Source organism: Carcharhinus amblyrhynchos, chromosome 13 (assembly GCF_965287045.1).
Source record: "Carcharhinus amblyrhynchos chromosome 13, sCarAmb.v2.hapA, whole genome shotgun sequence".
Classification (NCBI taxonomy): Eukaryota; Metazoa; Chordata; class Chondrichthyes; order Carcharhiniformes; family Carcharhinidae; genus Carcharhinus; species Carcharhinus amblyrhynchos.
The window spans coordinates 40,018,949-40,032,255 of NC_137336.1; the positions used below are offsets into that span (position 1 = coordinate 40,018,949).

Genomic DNA, 13,307 nt, shown 5'->3' on the forward strand with positions numbered 1-13,307 from the left:
TTTCTTCCGCTAATCCTCTCCTCCCATAATAAAGCCATTAAATATTTTTTTTTACTAGAATGGCATTGTAATAGAGTGCCCTAATTTATCTTGAGAAGAAGATTCTGCAGGGGAGATAGGAGGGAGTCAGGGAGTAGGGGTGGTATGCAGACTACCTGAAACAGCTCCTAGGTTATGTCTCCAGCATGCCAATTATAATTGCTTCAAAGTAACATTCTCAGCTGCAGAATACGAAGAGTTTGACAAGCACATTCTGAAGCTTCTCACTTCTGCTTGTTTCACCTGATCCCACCAACTAGTGTGTTTCACTTCTAAATCTAATTGACCCAAATGCGTTATAATCATAAACCTAAAAAATGTGGCATTGTTGCTGGCTATGGTACTCTCTGGGCAGATTGCAGGAAATGTTGAAATTAATATGGAACTTTGAGGGGCATAATTTTGGGGTGAAAATCTGCTGCCAACAGCATACAATTCATTTTAGTTCAAGTTTGAAAAGGTGTTCGACTTTACACTAAAGAAATGTCAAAGGTGGCATGGAATTCTTGGGTTTGGATTCTCATTGGATTTTTATACTGAGACAATCAATTTTAAACTAAATTTAATACTGTAATTGGATAAAATGGAAGGAATGTAGTACATAATTTTGATCTGAAAGATTTGCAGTGATTCCAGGTTTAATAAGTAATATTCATTTTAATAAGCCCCTTTCACTTCCTTGGCTAGAATTTACAGGGCAGGCCGGCTGATGTAGAAGTCAGGATTGAACTTGCTGTATCTGGCCAGCTAACCCTGCAGCCTTTTTAAAGCTGTCAGTGATTAATGGCTTGAGGCGGGTCTTTGGCCCCAATCTGGGAAGGAGGTCCCACCACCAAGAGCTACCAGCCAGTCAAATGTCTGGACAGAACTCTGGTGATAGCAGCAGTTGCTGTCTGGACTCCAGACAATCCTGAAAAAGGGTTGCAGTGATGGAGCCCAGATTTTAAAGTATGTCTGGAGTCTCACCAGGGTCAAGTTGGTAGAACTGAATGATCAGGGATGAGTGGAGTGGGTGGACCAACAAACAGAGCAGCAAGGAGGAGGGGGGATATGAAGGGATGGGAAGACCCAGGAGGAGGGGAATGGGGGAGGGAGGGGAGAGAAGAACCAGTGGACATGGGTGGCCTGTATGAAAGCTGTGCTCTCCTTTTTGACTGGCCACCAGCCTGACCAGCCACCAATCTGATCAGTGAAACCTGCTGGGCTGCACATGTGGCATGAGCCTCTTCCACAGCTTGTAAATTTTGGAAATGATGGACGGAGGATCAGAAGTGGCGACTTAGGGGCTTCAATAGGTCCAGGGAGAGGAGAGGTCTCCCAGACCCTCCTCTCCTGGTAAAACTATGGCAGGGCAGGCAGGTGGAACCCTGGCCATGGCATGATGTCAACTTTCCTGCCCCCACCCCAACTCCACCATCTGCCAACCTGCTATAAAAATTAGCCCCAATGTAAATTGGGTTTGCTCAGTTGTCGTGAAGCCTTTGCTCAGACAAACCCAGAGGTGAATTTCCAGATCAGCCTGAGATCGATATTTTCTGTTAAGTAGCACCACATGCACTTTGTTTCCTCCTGCCTGGTCAGAACAGAAATAGTCTTGGCTAGTATTGCATACCTGTCTGGGTTTAGCTACAGGCTGGACTCTCGCAGAAGTCAGAAATGTAAATTTGCAGAGGGTCGAGAGGAGGGGTGGGTGCATGTAACATATCAACTTGAAAAGAATTAGGAATATACAAAAATAAATGCTGGTTCATTTAATCCACCACTGAGGTTTGGTGAAGTTCCCTGAGGATTTGAGTGCCATAAAGCACTTTGTGTCCTGGTTCAGACACAGTGGCAAACTAAAATGGCATGAGACTAATTGCTGTAGGATGCCTCATTCCAAAGAGGGTTTGGATCTCAAGAATTACATTATCATTTCATTGTTGGTGCAAGTCAAAAGTGCATTTACATTTACCCTAAGCTTGCAGTATAAATGTACTGCAAATGCTAATTGATTATGCAACAGTTGTGCAGAATTAAAAATCAACTAAAAATTAGTTTGTAGTTAGTAATACAAGCTCAGAAATTGTATTTAGTGGATATAATTGTGCCGCATGACTTTACAAAGAAAAATGTTTTGTATATATTAGAAAGCAATGACAAATGTTTGTGTTCATGATTCCTACAGATTCCGGTTGACCTTCTTAACTGATTTTGTGTTCAACTTATGTTTGCCTTTGCGTGAGCACTCTACAGAGTGCATTTAGAGTGCTATTCCTTTAACTAAAGAATATCTAATTTGCATTATTTTTATCAAACTAAGGAAATAAATGATGCAGATATTCGGGAGCTGGCAAAGAGATTGACGGGCAGGTTGACTGTAATTCGGCAAATTTTCCCAATATCAGAAAGCAAGAGCCAGTACTGTTTGAGGAACACGCACAGGTTTTCTTCTGTGATGTGTAATCCTAAGGATCCCTTCACACAGCACATGGAGGTAGGGAATGTGACAATAATTGATTTTTAATGGTTCTGCTCTTTATGTACGAATAATATTATTTCTGTGAGGTGTTTGCAAGCTAAGTGTGCATCTAAGTAGAACTGTGATAATTGATGTTGTATAAAAGCAATCCAATATTGTGAACAATTTTAGAGCTATCCTGGATGCTTATTGAATACTCACACACAAAATATGTTTAGATCTTGCCATTTTAAGGAGTCAAGTGTAGCTGATGAATAATTGACTCTTGAAAATATGTGTAAAGATTTTGCATTCACATATCATTATCAGATGTGAAGGTTAAACAACTGGAGAAAATCTCATGGTATGTAAGGGTAGAATTGTTAGTGTTGTGTAGTCACAGATGGGTCAGAAAATTGAGTATAATTCATCATTCAAAAATCAACAAACTGGTCTTTATTGCTGGAGATGAATTTAAAAATCTCTCTGAAAACTGAGTACTTGGAGATAGTCGCTCCAAGATATTACTCAGCGAAATGGGGATGCGGGAATCCATTGGAAGCTGGGAGCAATTCTGGACTGTAATTCTGTAGACAGTACAAAGTGAGATAGTATAAAATGGGAATGTTCCTCTCTCTAGTTTAAAGTTAAAGTTCCTACAAAAAGGAAATAGGGTGGCTGTTTGAGAAATTTCAAATAATCAGGGATTTAATAAAACTATTAGCACTAAGTGAAATGACTCCAGATCAGAATTACAGATTAACAGGGGTATTATCTGCATAAAGACACATACAATCATAGTACATAAAGACACAAAATCACAGTAAAAGATTTAAACAAGTAAGAGATTTGAACCTGTATTTCTGACTCAAACATGTACTTTGGATTTTAAAATATGTTTTTAAAGTAATCTGTACACTTTAGCCAAGCGTAGGCTGCTCCAGAGCATGATAGGATGAAAATTAAGTGAGATGAACCACATTCTTTAGGACAATGAAACCACAGAATGTGTATATTCTTATCAGCATAACTTATCTTATGTGACTGGGCCTATTCCCACAATAGAGGCCTGCAGCAAAGCACTGAGCAGGCCCCTATGCATACATCGATCTATCAATGTCGAGATTGGCGCAGGCACAGTAACCATGCACTACCGGCCTCCTAATTGCTGGCCAGCCTAATTGCTGGCCGACCCCACATCACTGCCCTCTCTGATCCAGCCACACCACAAGTGCTGAGCTCCCAAGCATGTCTGGGCCAGCCCTAACCACCCCCCCCAACCTCTGTGCTGCTTCGACCCTCTCCATGCCTGCCCTGGTCTCTGGCCTCCCTCCCTCCCTTTGTCACTGCGGAGTGCAGAGTGGCAGTGGGACACCCCCGTTCCTACTAATCTCCCTCCAGATGCTCCAGCCTCCATCTGGCCCCACCCCGTTGGTAGTGCTCAATGTCCAGTTGGCAGTATACCAAGGTGACCCCTGGGCATTGCCACTTTGCCCCTTGGGCAGTGCCAGGGGGCCAGGCTGACGCTGCCAAGGGGACACCCATCCTTACCCCCTGACCCTCTGGCAGGGCTTCCAAGGCCCCCACCTTCACTCCAGCAGGATCAGACTGTCAGCTGCTCCTTAATGGAAAGCTGTTGTAAACCCCATTGGAGTGAAATACTCATGGCAGCAAGAAGAGAGGCTAGCAGGCCCAGAGGCTTCAGTCCCAGGCCTGCAAATTACATGTTAATGAGCATTTAGATAATTAACACAGTTTCACGCCAATTTCTGGCGTAGAGCTGATAGCGTCAGAAATCCGGTGTCCGGAGATGTGCCCAGGCTGTGGCACCTAGCATTCAGGCCATTAAATGGCCTCCGAGCAGCACAGCAGCCTGGAAAATCCGCCTTCGCAGTGATTAGTCATTCGTGCTTTTGGAAATTTTGTTGTGGCTAACAGAGAAGGCTTCAAGATGACCTCTTTGACTAGAGGCTGTGGCACCCCCTCAACAGACTCTGGTACCCTGCAAAGCCAAGTGGTCCATACTGTCTGCTGTCCATACAGATCCTCTGTTGTCTATCTGTGATATTCATTCACTTGTAGGGATGCCATTAACCTGATCACAAAAATGGTTTCCTCTGCCCTCTTCTTTCATGAAACCTATTAATGTTGTACTCAGGTAAAACTGTGAATTAGCTATCCTTGGGACAAAATCTAGAGTTGGTGATTTCCACGCCAGCTTTCTCACCAGAACTTACCTTCTGCCAAATTCTCGTAATATTCTGCCCTGTATGTTTGATATCTTGTAATTGCAAAGTTGAGAAATAAGTTCACTGTCTCTTCAGCAATGCTATAATTTAACTGAATTTATACAAGTTGGCTGTAATTCAAATGCTACGCTGACCAAAAGTCAGATTTGCTTATACTTTTAACATTTAAATTGCATAAAGTAATAATTAATAAATTAACTAATTGCAAAATATATTTAACAATGTTCAGACACTTTTATTAGGATGTTCAATCGAGTCCTGTGGTGAAATTATAAGATATCATTAATGCACATGGTGTGAAATCTTCAGAAATCTTTCATCTCTCAGAAACCTTTTTATCCCCCCATCAAAGTGCTATCTCAGGGGACTGGTAAATCCTCGCACTCAAATTTTATAGAATGTGGGTGAAAGAATTCATTACGGAAATTACATGCTTATCTTCAGCTGAAGCGCTGCATTAATCTATAGTTCCCTTTGTCGGGGGAATAATCATTTCAGTATTAATTTTTTTGCTGAAAGCTGCTTTTGTGTCTAATCTTTGCAGATCTCCAATCTCTACGTATATGACAGTGTGTTGCTGCTGGCTGATGCCTTCCACAAAAAACTGGAGGATCGAAAATGGCACAGCATGGCTAGTCTGACGTGTATAAGAAAAAATTCTAAACCTTGGCAAGGTGGAAAGTCTACATTTGAAGCAATCAAAAAGGTACTGTGTGTTTCACTGCACCATTCAAATAGTATTGCATTTGTAAAAGTACAAGAAGCTTGTAATAGTAGAAGTTACAAAAAATTATTCTTTAAGTTCCCCTCAGGAAGATGACCTTGTGAAGAATTTGTAGAAAAACAGATGCAGTGGTATATTCCTGTCCAAACATTTTGTTGGACGCATGAAAAATCACACCTGGTTCACTAACGTCCTTCAGGAGAATCTGCCACCATTACCTGGCCTGACTTACATGTGACACCAGACCCGCGGCAATCTGGTTGACTCTCAACTGCCCTCTGAAATGCTTAGTGAGTCACTCGTGTCATGACGTGGAGGTGATTTTTCCCTCTGCTCAATTTTGGAACCAGTTGAAAGGAAATACCTCACCTCATAATCTTATACGAGTATATGTGAGGTAGTAGGCAGCGATTGGTTTTGGTAAATTAAAGCAGGATTGACACCCTCTGTCATGAACAATTAACAGGTCTTTATTTTTAAACTGGTGTCAACCTTATTAAAACAATTAACAAACTGAATAAAATCCCAATAGAATGCTGTTCAAATGTTACAAGACTCCTTCAGGAATAATGAAATAAATCATGACAGATTCACTCACTCTCAACTAATATACAAACAAGCATCTTTTGAAAGTGCAAACCTTCTTTGGTAACGCTCTCATCTGGAACACTTTCTGAGTTCGTATCTCTCTATTTAGATGGTGATTTTATGAAGACATACATGAAACTGCAGGATTTACATGAGAGCCTCGTCTTCCCTCCTTCTGACTCAAGAGGTGCTAAGCATACTCTAACAGTTACCTCTCTTGTCTGGGGTTTATATACCTGGAATTACCTCATAGTATTTCTGTAATCTGAGTGGCCTGAGGTTGTCAGCAACTCTCACATTTGAATTCCATTGGTTCTGTGTCTCTGTGTACGTGCTGTAAATTCATTGGTTCAAGTCAAAAGCCTGTTTTGTTTAGGTTGGAACACTGACTGCTAGGCTTTGATACAAATATTGCAAAAACCTGCTTCTGCAGCCTGCCCTCTACAATTTAAAATCCATGCACAGACACCTGCTTTTTAAACAGACAGTGCTATCTGATTTTTTTTTTGTTTTAGCATTTCTTTTCACTGTTTACATTTGTCATACACCACATTTTTAACCCTACATACACAACTTCACAACACTCAATTGCATCAAAGCACGACAAAAAGGCCAGAAAGGAATGGTGCAGGATGAACAATCCAGCATCAGCCTAAGTATCAGAAATAACAAGGGTACACTCAGCCCTGTCGGTCATGCAATGCTCATCTTATTAACATCTGGAGGCTGTGCCAAAACTGGGGAGAGCTGTCCCACAGACTAGTGAAGCAACAACCTGACACTGTCATATTTACAAAATCATACCTTTGTAGGTTATGAGCCAGACACCACCATCATCATTCCTGGGTGTGTCCTGCCCCACTGGTTCACCTGAGATGGCAATGTAGTTGTACCCCTGATGAAGGAGCAGCGCTCCGAAAGCTCGTGATTCCAAACAAAGCTGTTGGACTTTAACCTGGTGTTGTGAGACTTCTAACATGATGGTGTACAGTCAAAAGTGAGTTTTTCCAGGATAATGACTCTGTTCCCCCATGAAGTCTCATGACATCATGGGCAAGAAAACCTCCTGCTGATTACCACCCTGCCCCCACTCTTCAGCTGCTGATTCAGCTTCCCACTTTGTTGAACAAGCACTGAGGGTGGCAGGGTACAGAATATACTCTGGGTGAGGGAACTTCAGTGTCCACGACCGAGAGGGTCTCAGTAGCACCACTACTGACCGAGCTGGATAAGTTCCAAAGGGCATACCTGCTAGAATGGGCCTGTGGCAGATGGTGAAGGAATTAATAAGCAAAAACCTACTTGACCTTGTCCTCACCAATCTACTTGTTGCAGGTGCATCTGATCATGGCTGTATTGGTGGGAGTGACCACAAGCTTCTTCTGGAGATGAAATCCCATCTTCACAATGAGGATACTCTCCATTGTGTTGTGTGGCACTGCCATCATGCTAAATGGCATAGATTTCAAACAGATGAAGTAAATCAAAACTGGGCATCCATGAGGCACTGTGGCCCATCAGCATCAGCCCAATGGATCAACGCTGGTTCAATACAAAGTGCAGGAGGCCATGCTGGGAGCAGCACCAGGAACATACAAAAATGAGGTATCAACCTGGTGGAGGTACAACATAGGTCCATTTGCTTATCAAACAGCAGAATCAATACACAATAGACTGAAAGAAGTGAACCAAAAGCCAATGAATCAGACCTAAGTTCTACAGTAGTGCCACATCTATTCGTGGCGATGAGTAACGAAACAACTAACTGGAAAAAGAGGCTGCACAAATAATCTCATCTTCATTGATGGGGAAGTTCAATACATCAGGGCAAAGGGCAATTTTAAAGTTTTTGCAACCATGATCAAGCAGAAGTACTGAGTAGATGATCCATTTTGGCCTCCTCCTGAGATTCCCAGTGTCACACCCACCATCTTCAGTCCATTCACTCCATGTGAGCTCAAGAAACTGCTGAAGACATTTGTGTTAACAACTTGTGCTCCAGTACTAGCCAGCGCCCCCCACCCCCCCCCCACCCCCACCTCCATGCCCTTACCCAAACTTTTTCAGTATACCTGGAAATTTGCCCAGGTGTGTCCTATCCATAAAATACAGGATAAATCCAACCCGGCATACTACCACCCTGTTATCCACTTAATTATCAGTGAAGTGACGGAAGTTGTCATCAACAGTACTATCAAATGGCAATAACCTGCTCACTGATGCCTAGTTTGAGTTCAACCAGGGTCACTCAATTCCTGACCTCATTACAACCTTGGCCCAAACCATGAAAAAAACAGGAGAGATCTGACTGACTGCCCATGGCATCAAAGCAGCATTTGATTGAGTGTGGCAACCAGGAGTCCCAAAGAAACTGAGGTCCCTGGGAATCGGTGGGGGGAAACTCTCTGCTGGTTGGAGTCATATCTAACACAATGGAAGAGGTAAATCATCTCAACCCCAGGCCATTATTGTAGGAGTTCCCTAGGGTGGCTTTACTGACCTTCCTTCCATCATAAGGTCAGAAATGGGGATGTTAGCTGATCATTGCACAATGTTCAGTGTAATTTGTGACTCCTTAGATACTGAAGCAGCCTGTGTTCATATGCAGCAAGAACTGGACAATATTCAGGCTTTGGTTGATAAGTAGCATGTAATGTTCATGCCAGACAAGTGCCAGGTTATGACCATTCCAAGCAAGAAAGAATCCAACCATTGACCCTTATTATTAATGGAGCCCTGGACCAGTCTGGATGAGTCGAGCTGCAACAACACTCAAAGCCCATAGCTATCCAGGACAAGACAACCCACTATCTACAAGATACACCGTAGCAACTCTCCAGGGCTCCTTTGGCAGGCAGCAACTTCCAAACCTGCAACCTCTATCAGCATGAAGGACAAGAGCAGCAGATGCATGGGGACAGCAACACCTGAATGTTTCCCTTTTAAGTCATTCACCATCCTGACTTTGAACTATATTGCAGTTCCCTCACTGCCACTGGGTCAGAATCCTGGATCTCCTTTCCGAACAGCACTGTGGATGTACCAACACTTGGGCTGCAGCAGTTCAAGTAGGTGGCCCATCACCATTGAAGGAAGAGCAACAAATGCTGGCCTAAACAGCAAAGCCCACATCCCAAGAAACAGTAACTATTGTACAGACCCACAGTGAGTCCCCACAAGCCTCACCTTTACAGCCCACCTCAACCTGATTACAGCCAGACCTCCCTATCCCCTCACCGACTTATCTACCCCTCTACCCTCACCAAGGGAACTCTTCCACCCCAAGGCCCAACTACACCTCCTGGATGAGCAAATGATATCTTCTCAATCCTCCTGTCACCCGTGGAATTCCTCCCACTCGGCCCAATTTCACACATCATCACCACCGCCATCCCCTCCCCCATTCCCACCATGCTAATCGCCTTGCATACTTCTCCTTGGCTTATCAAGGATCTAGACACCTGGCTGTATCTTTAAACATACCTGGGTTGCAAAACCCAGTGCTGTTAAAGAAGGGGAGGCACCTATTACTTACCTTTGGATGCACAGCACTTGATGCTAGGCCCCAAGGATGCCCTGTCTTGTCCGGATCTCACTCAGCCTGAGTTGGAAGGTGGAGTAATGTAGGGTCAGCTAGATTTCAAGGTAAGGATTTTTGAGCTAGTTGGAAATTTGACTCCATTGCCACTCATCTGAAATTACAGCCCAGTATCTTCAACTGAAATTCTCTTAGCATTTTTCCCATTTTCCACGCTACTACTTGCATAAGATTGACAGAATCTCTGGGAGAAACACCACCAATGGCAGACAAACTCAGGAGGTCTGGCAGCATCTGTGGAGAGTGAAACAGAGTGCATTGTTTCAAGTCCAGATGACTCTTCTTCAGAGCTAACTTTGTCTGTTTTTCCCTCCACAATGCTGCCAGACCTGCCAAGTTTATCCAGCATTTTCTGTTTTAATTTCAGATTTCCAGCATGCGCAGGATTTTGCTTAATTATAAATGGCAGTGTTGTCTCTTCAAATATTTTGCTGGTGTCTTCCTGGAATTAAGGCAGAAATTTTGGAGAACCCCAGTGTGTTTCTCTTTTTGTGACTTTTGTTTTTATTTGCATTCAGAATGTTCTTAAATTGCTGAATCAATATAGATGTCCTCTTGGGACCTCAGAAAGAAGCCCTGGTGTCTCCCTTCCTCTGGGCTCTATCCTGTCCACCCTATTGCACCTAAAGACCTGGTTCAATGGCTGCAGCTTTCCACTTCTGAATTGCCACTTTTACCTGTAAATTCAAAATAACAAGGTCCAGCCATTAACCTCATTGGACTGCATGGGTTTGTCATCTCGGGCTCGTGTGCAAGAGACACATCGTCCCCTTTCGAATTTGTGCTATAATTTCAGCTTACTTTTTCCCTCCCTGTTCTTCCTTTCCATCTTGGCTACTTTACTGACTTTTCATATATGGCCTTAAACTGTGGGTGTTAGAAAACTATTTGATTGTGAGGGAAAGCAGGAGTATGGGGCTTTTCCTGTTTTCAAGTTCAATAGAAATGAAGAATTAGTGAAAAGATCAATTAAAATTTTATGGACAATGAAACCGCAGCAATCTGATATCTGGCCTATTTAAGGATGCAAGCTTCCAGGGGCTAACAGATAATAATACAAAAAAAAACAAGGAAACAGTCATTAAAATTCACCAAGACATTCTTGCAGGTGTTCAATATTTCAGACAGTAATGGCAAAGTATACAACCAGGCGACACAGTGGTCAGCACTGCTCCCTCACAACGCCAGGGATCCGGGTTCAATTCCTGGATTGGGTCATTGTCTGTGTGGAGTCTGCATGTTCTCCCTGTGTCTGCGGGTCTTCTCTGGATGCTCCAGTTTCCTCCCACAGTCCAAAGATGTGCGGGTTAGGTGAATTGGCCATGCTAAATTGCCCCTTTGTGTCAGGGGGATTTGCCAGAGTAAGTGCAAGGGGTTATGAGGGTACGGCCTGATTGGGACTGTGGTCTTGATGGGCTGAATGGCCTCCTTCTGCACTGTAGGGATTCTATGATTCAGTACATTTTTGTTAAGGCAGAATAAATGATCTTTCTGGTATCCTAATAGAGATTGTTTGGTTCCATGTAATCTAACAACAGACTACCATTCACCTTCTCAAGGGCAGCTCAGGATGAGCCTAAATTCCCATTTGAATGCTATTCAATTTAGGGTTGCTTATGTCTGATTCTTGATATTGTATTGATGATATCTGATTCCATCACTCTACAGGTTTACCTATCACCACATTATGAAACATAACTCTATTAAATATAAGTAATAAAGGGCAGGATTTGCAGCCCTCTATAAATGCAAGAATGAGGTAGGAGGATACAAAAATTCACACAGCTGGCTGGTGGGCTGGTGTACCAACGCCATCCCACCCGAGCCATTTTTCCAGAGGTAGGATTGGCAGTGGATGGACTAAAAATGGGCAACCCATTAATGTAGACAGATAGTTCTACTTCAGGCTAATTAACAGAGGCTGATTGGTTTCCCCAGCCAACACTCATTTCTCCAAACCTCCAAAATAGTGGTCTGGCTGTGGCCATTTAAAAAAAATTAGAACTTTTATAAGTTGCCAAAAGGGCACCAAGATGGAACTACACTTTTCTCTTTCTCTCTCTCCTTCCTGAATTACAGGCTGTACTTCTTTTGTAGCTAGCAGTCACCTATTGGACAGTGAACCCTCTGGCCACTAATTTGGCAAATTCAGGGAAAATTAGTGCCAGCTGACTGTTTTGCACACTGTGCAAAATTGTGACCACACTTGACCCTGATGTCAGCATCCTGACCCAAAAGACAAAATGCTGTCCCTTGCTAGAGAAAAGACAAAATGCTGTCCCTTGCAAGATAATTCAAGATAGGTAAATAGCATGGCGGGAAAGGGAGGGTGAGATCCAGTGATTTATTAATTTTAGTTTGATGTGGGCTCAATAATGACAGCTCTTTATTAAATGTTATGGCAAGCTCTTCTAGAAATAGAAAAAGTTGTAACAGGCTTGCAAACATTTCTATCAATACATTTTATATCAAGGATAATGAAATGCCACTAAAAGCCTCATTTTATTCACTGTGGAGCGGACAGCTTCTCTCAGCATGCAATTTTTGTGCAATTCAATTATAAACTTGTTGAGGCCTTGAAAGATACCCGGAGGGCTTAAGCAGCTGCTTGAGTGTGAAGACAGATTTGTAGCAGAAAATCCGACCAAGATTCCACAAATTGTGTACCAGCAGCAAACAGACTTATCCTACTAACTGAGGGTGAGTCGTCAAGTGTTCCTTTATGCTCAAGTGGCATTCAGCGGCATAGTACTGGTACTTTGCTTTTTATATTGTTCTCTGTCATGAATAGTATATGGTGTTCACTGAGAAAATAAAATCCTCTGATCTAGGGAATGGTATGATCTACTGGACTTGCAACCTAGATGTCTTAATTTCACATTCCACTATGACAACTTAGAACCTTAGAAAATTACAGCTCAGAAATAGGCCTTTTTACCCTTCTTGTCTGTGCTGAACCATTTTTTGCCTAGTCCCACTGACCTGCACTTGGACCATATCCCTCCACAATCCTCTCATCCATCAACCCATCCAAGTTTTTCTTAAATGTTAAAAGTGACCCCGCATTTACCACTTTATCCGGCGGCTCATTCCATACTCCCACCACTCTCTGCGTGAAGAAGCCCCCCCCTAATATTCCCTTTAAACTTTTCTCCTTTCACCCTTAACCCATGCCCTCTAGTTTTTTTCTCCCCTAGCCTCAGTGGAAAAATCCTGCTTGCATTCACTCTATCTATACCCATAAAATCTTATGCACCTCTATCAAATCTCCCCTCATTCTTCTGCACTGCAGGGAATAAAGTCCTAACCTATTCAATCTCTCTCTGTAACTCAGCTTCTCAAGTCCTGGCAACATCCTCGTGAACCTTCTCTGCACTCTTTCAACCTTACTTACATCCTTCCTGTAACTAGGTGACCAAAACTGTACACAATACTCTAAATTTGGCCTCACCAATGCCTTATATAACCTTACCATAACACTCCAACTTTTATAAAGGCCAACTTGGAGAATTTAATTTAATCGATTTAGTAATTTGTGGAACAGCGCTATTTAGTTCCTTAGAATCATATCTTGCTGGCCTACATATATTTAATGCTCGCTTACATAGTTGTCTCTTAATGATGGCCTAAAATTGCATCCAAATTATGAGTGAGAACCACTAAATTCAG

General features: G+C 42.7%; 1 protein-coding gene across 2 annotated transcripts in view; it reads left to right on the top strand.

Moving 5' to 3' along the window:
* The window catches only part of LOC145351504 (glutamate receptor ionotropic, delta-2-like), a 380,118-nt gene that overhangs the window by 244,652 nt on the left and 122,159 nt on the right, over positions 1-13,307 (top strand). For both annotated transcript variants that reach the window (XM_080201102.1, XM_080201103.1), the window contains exons 6-7: positions 2,342-2,515; positions 5,273-5,434. In XM_080201102.1, the coding sequence (XP_080057228.1) occupies positions 2,342-2,515; positions 5,273-5,434 (336 nt within the window). The remainder of the gene's footprint in view (positions 1-2,341; positions 2,516-5,272; positions 5,435-13,307) is intronic.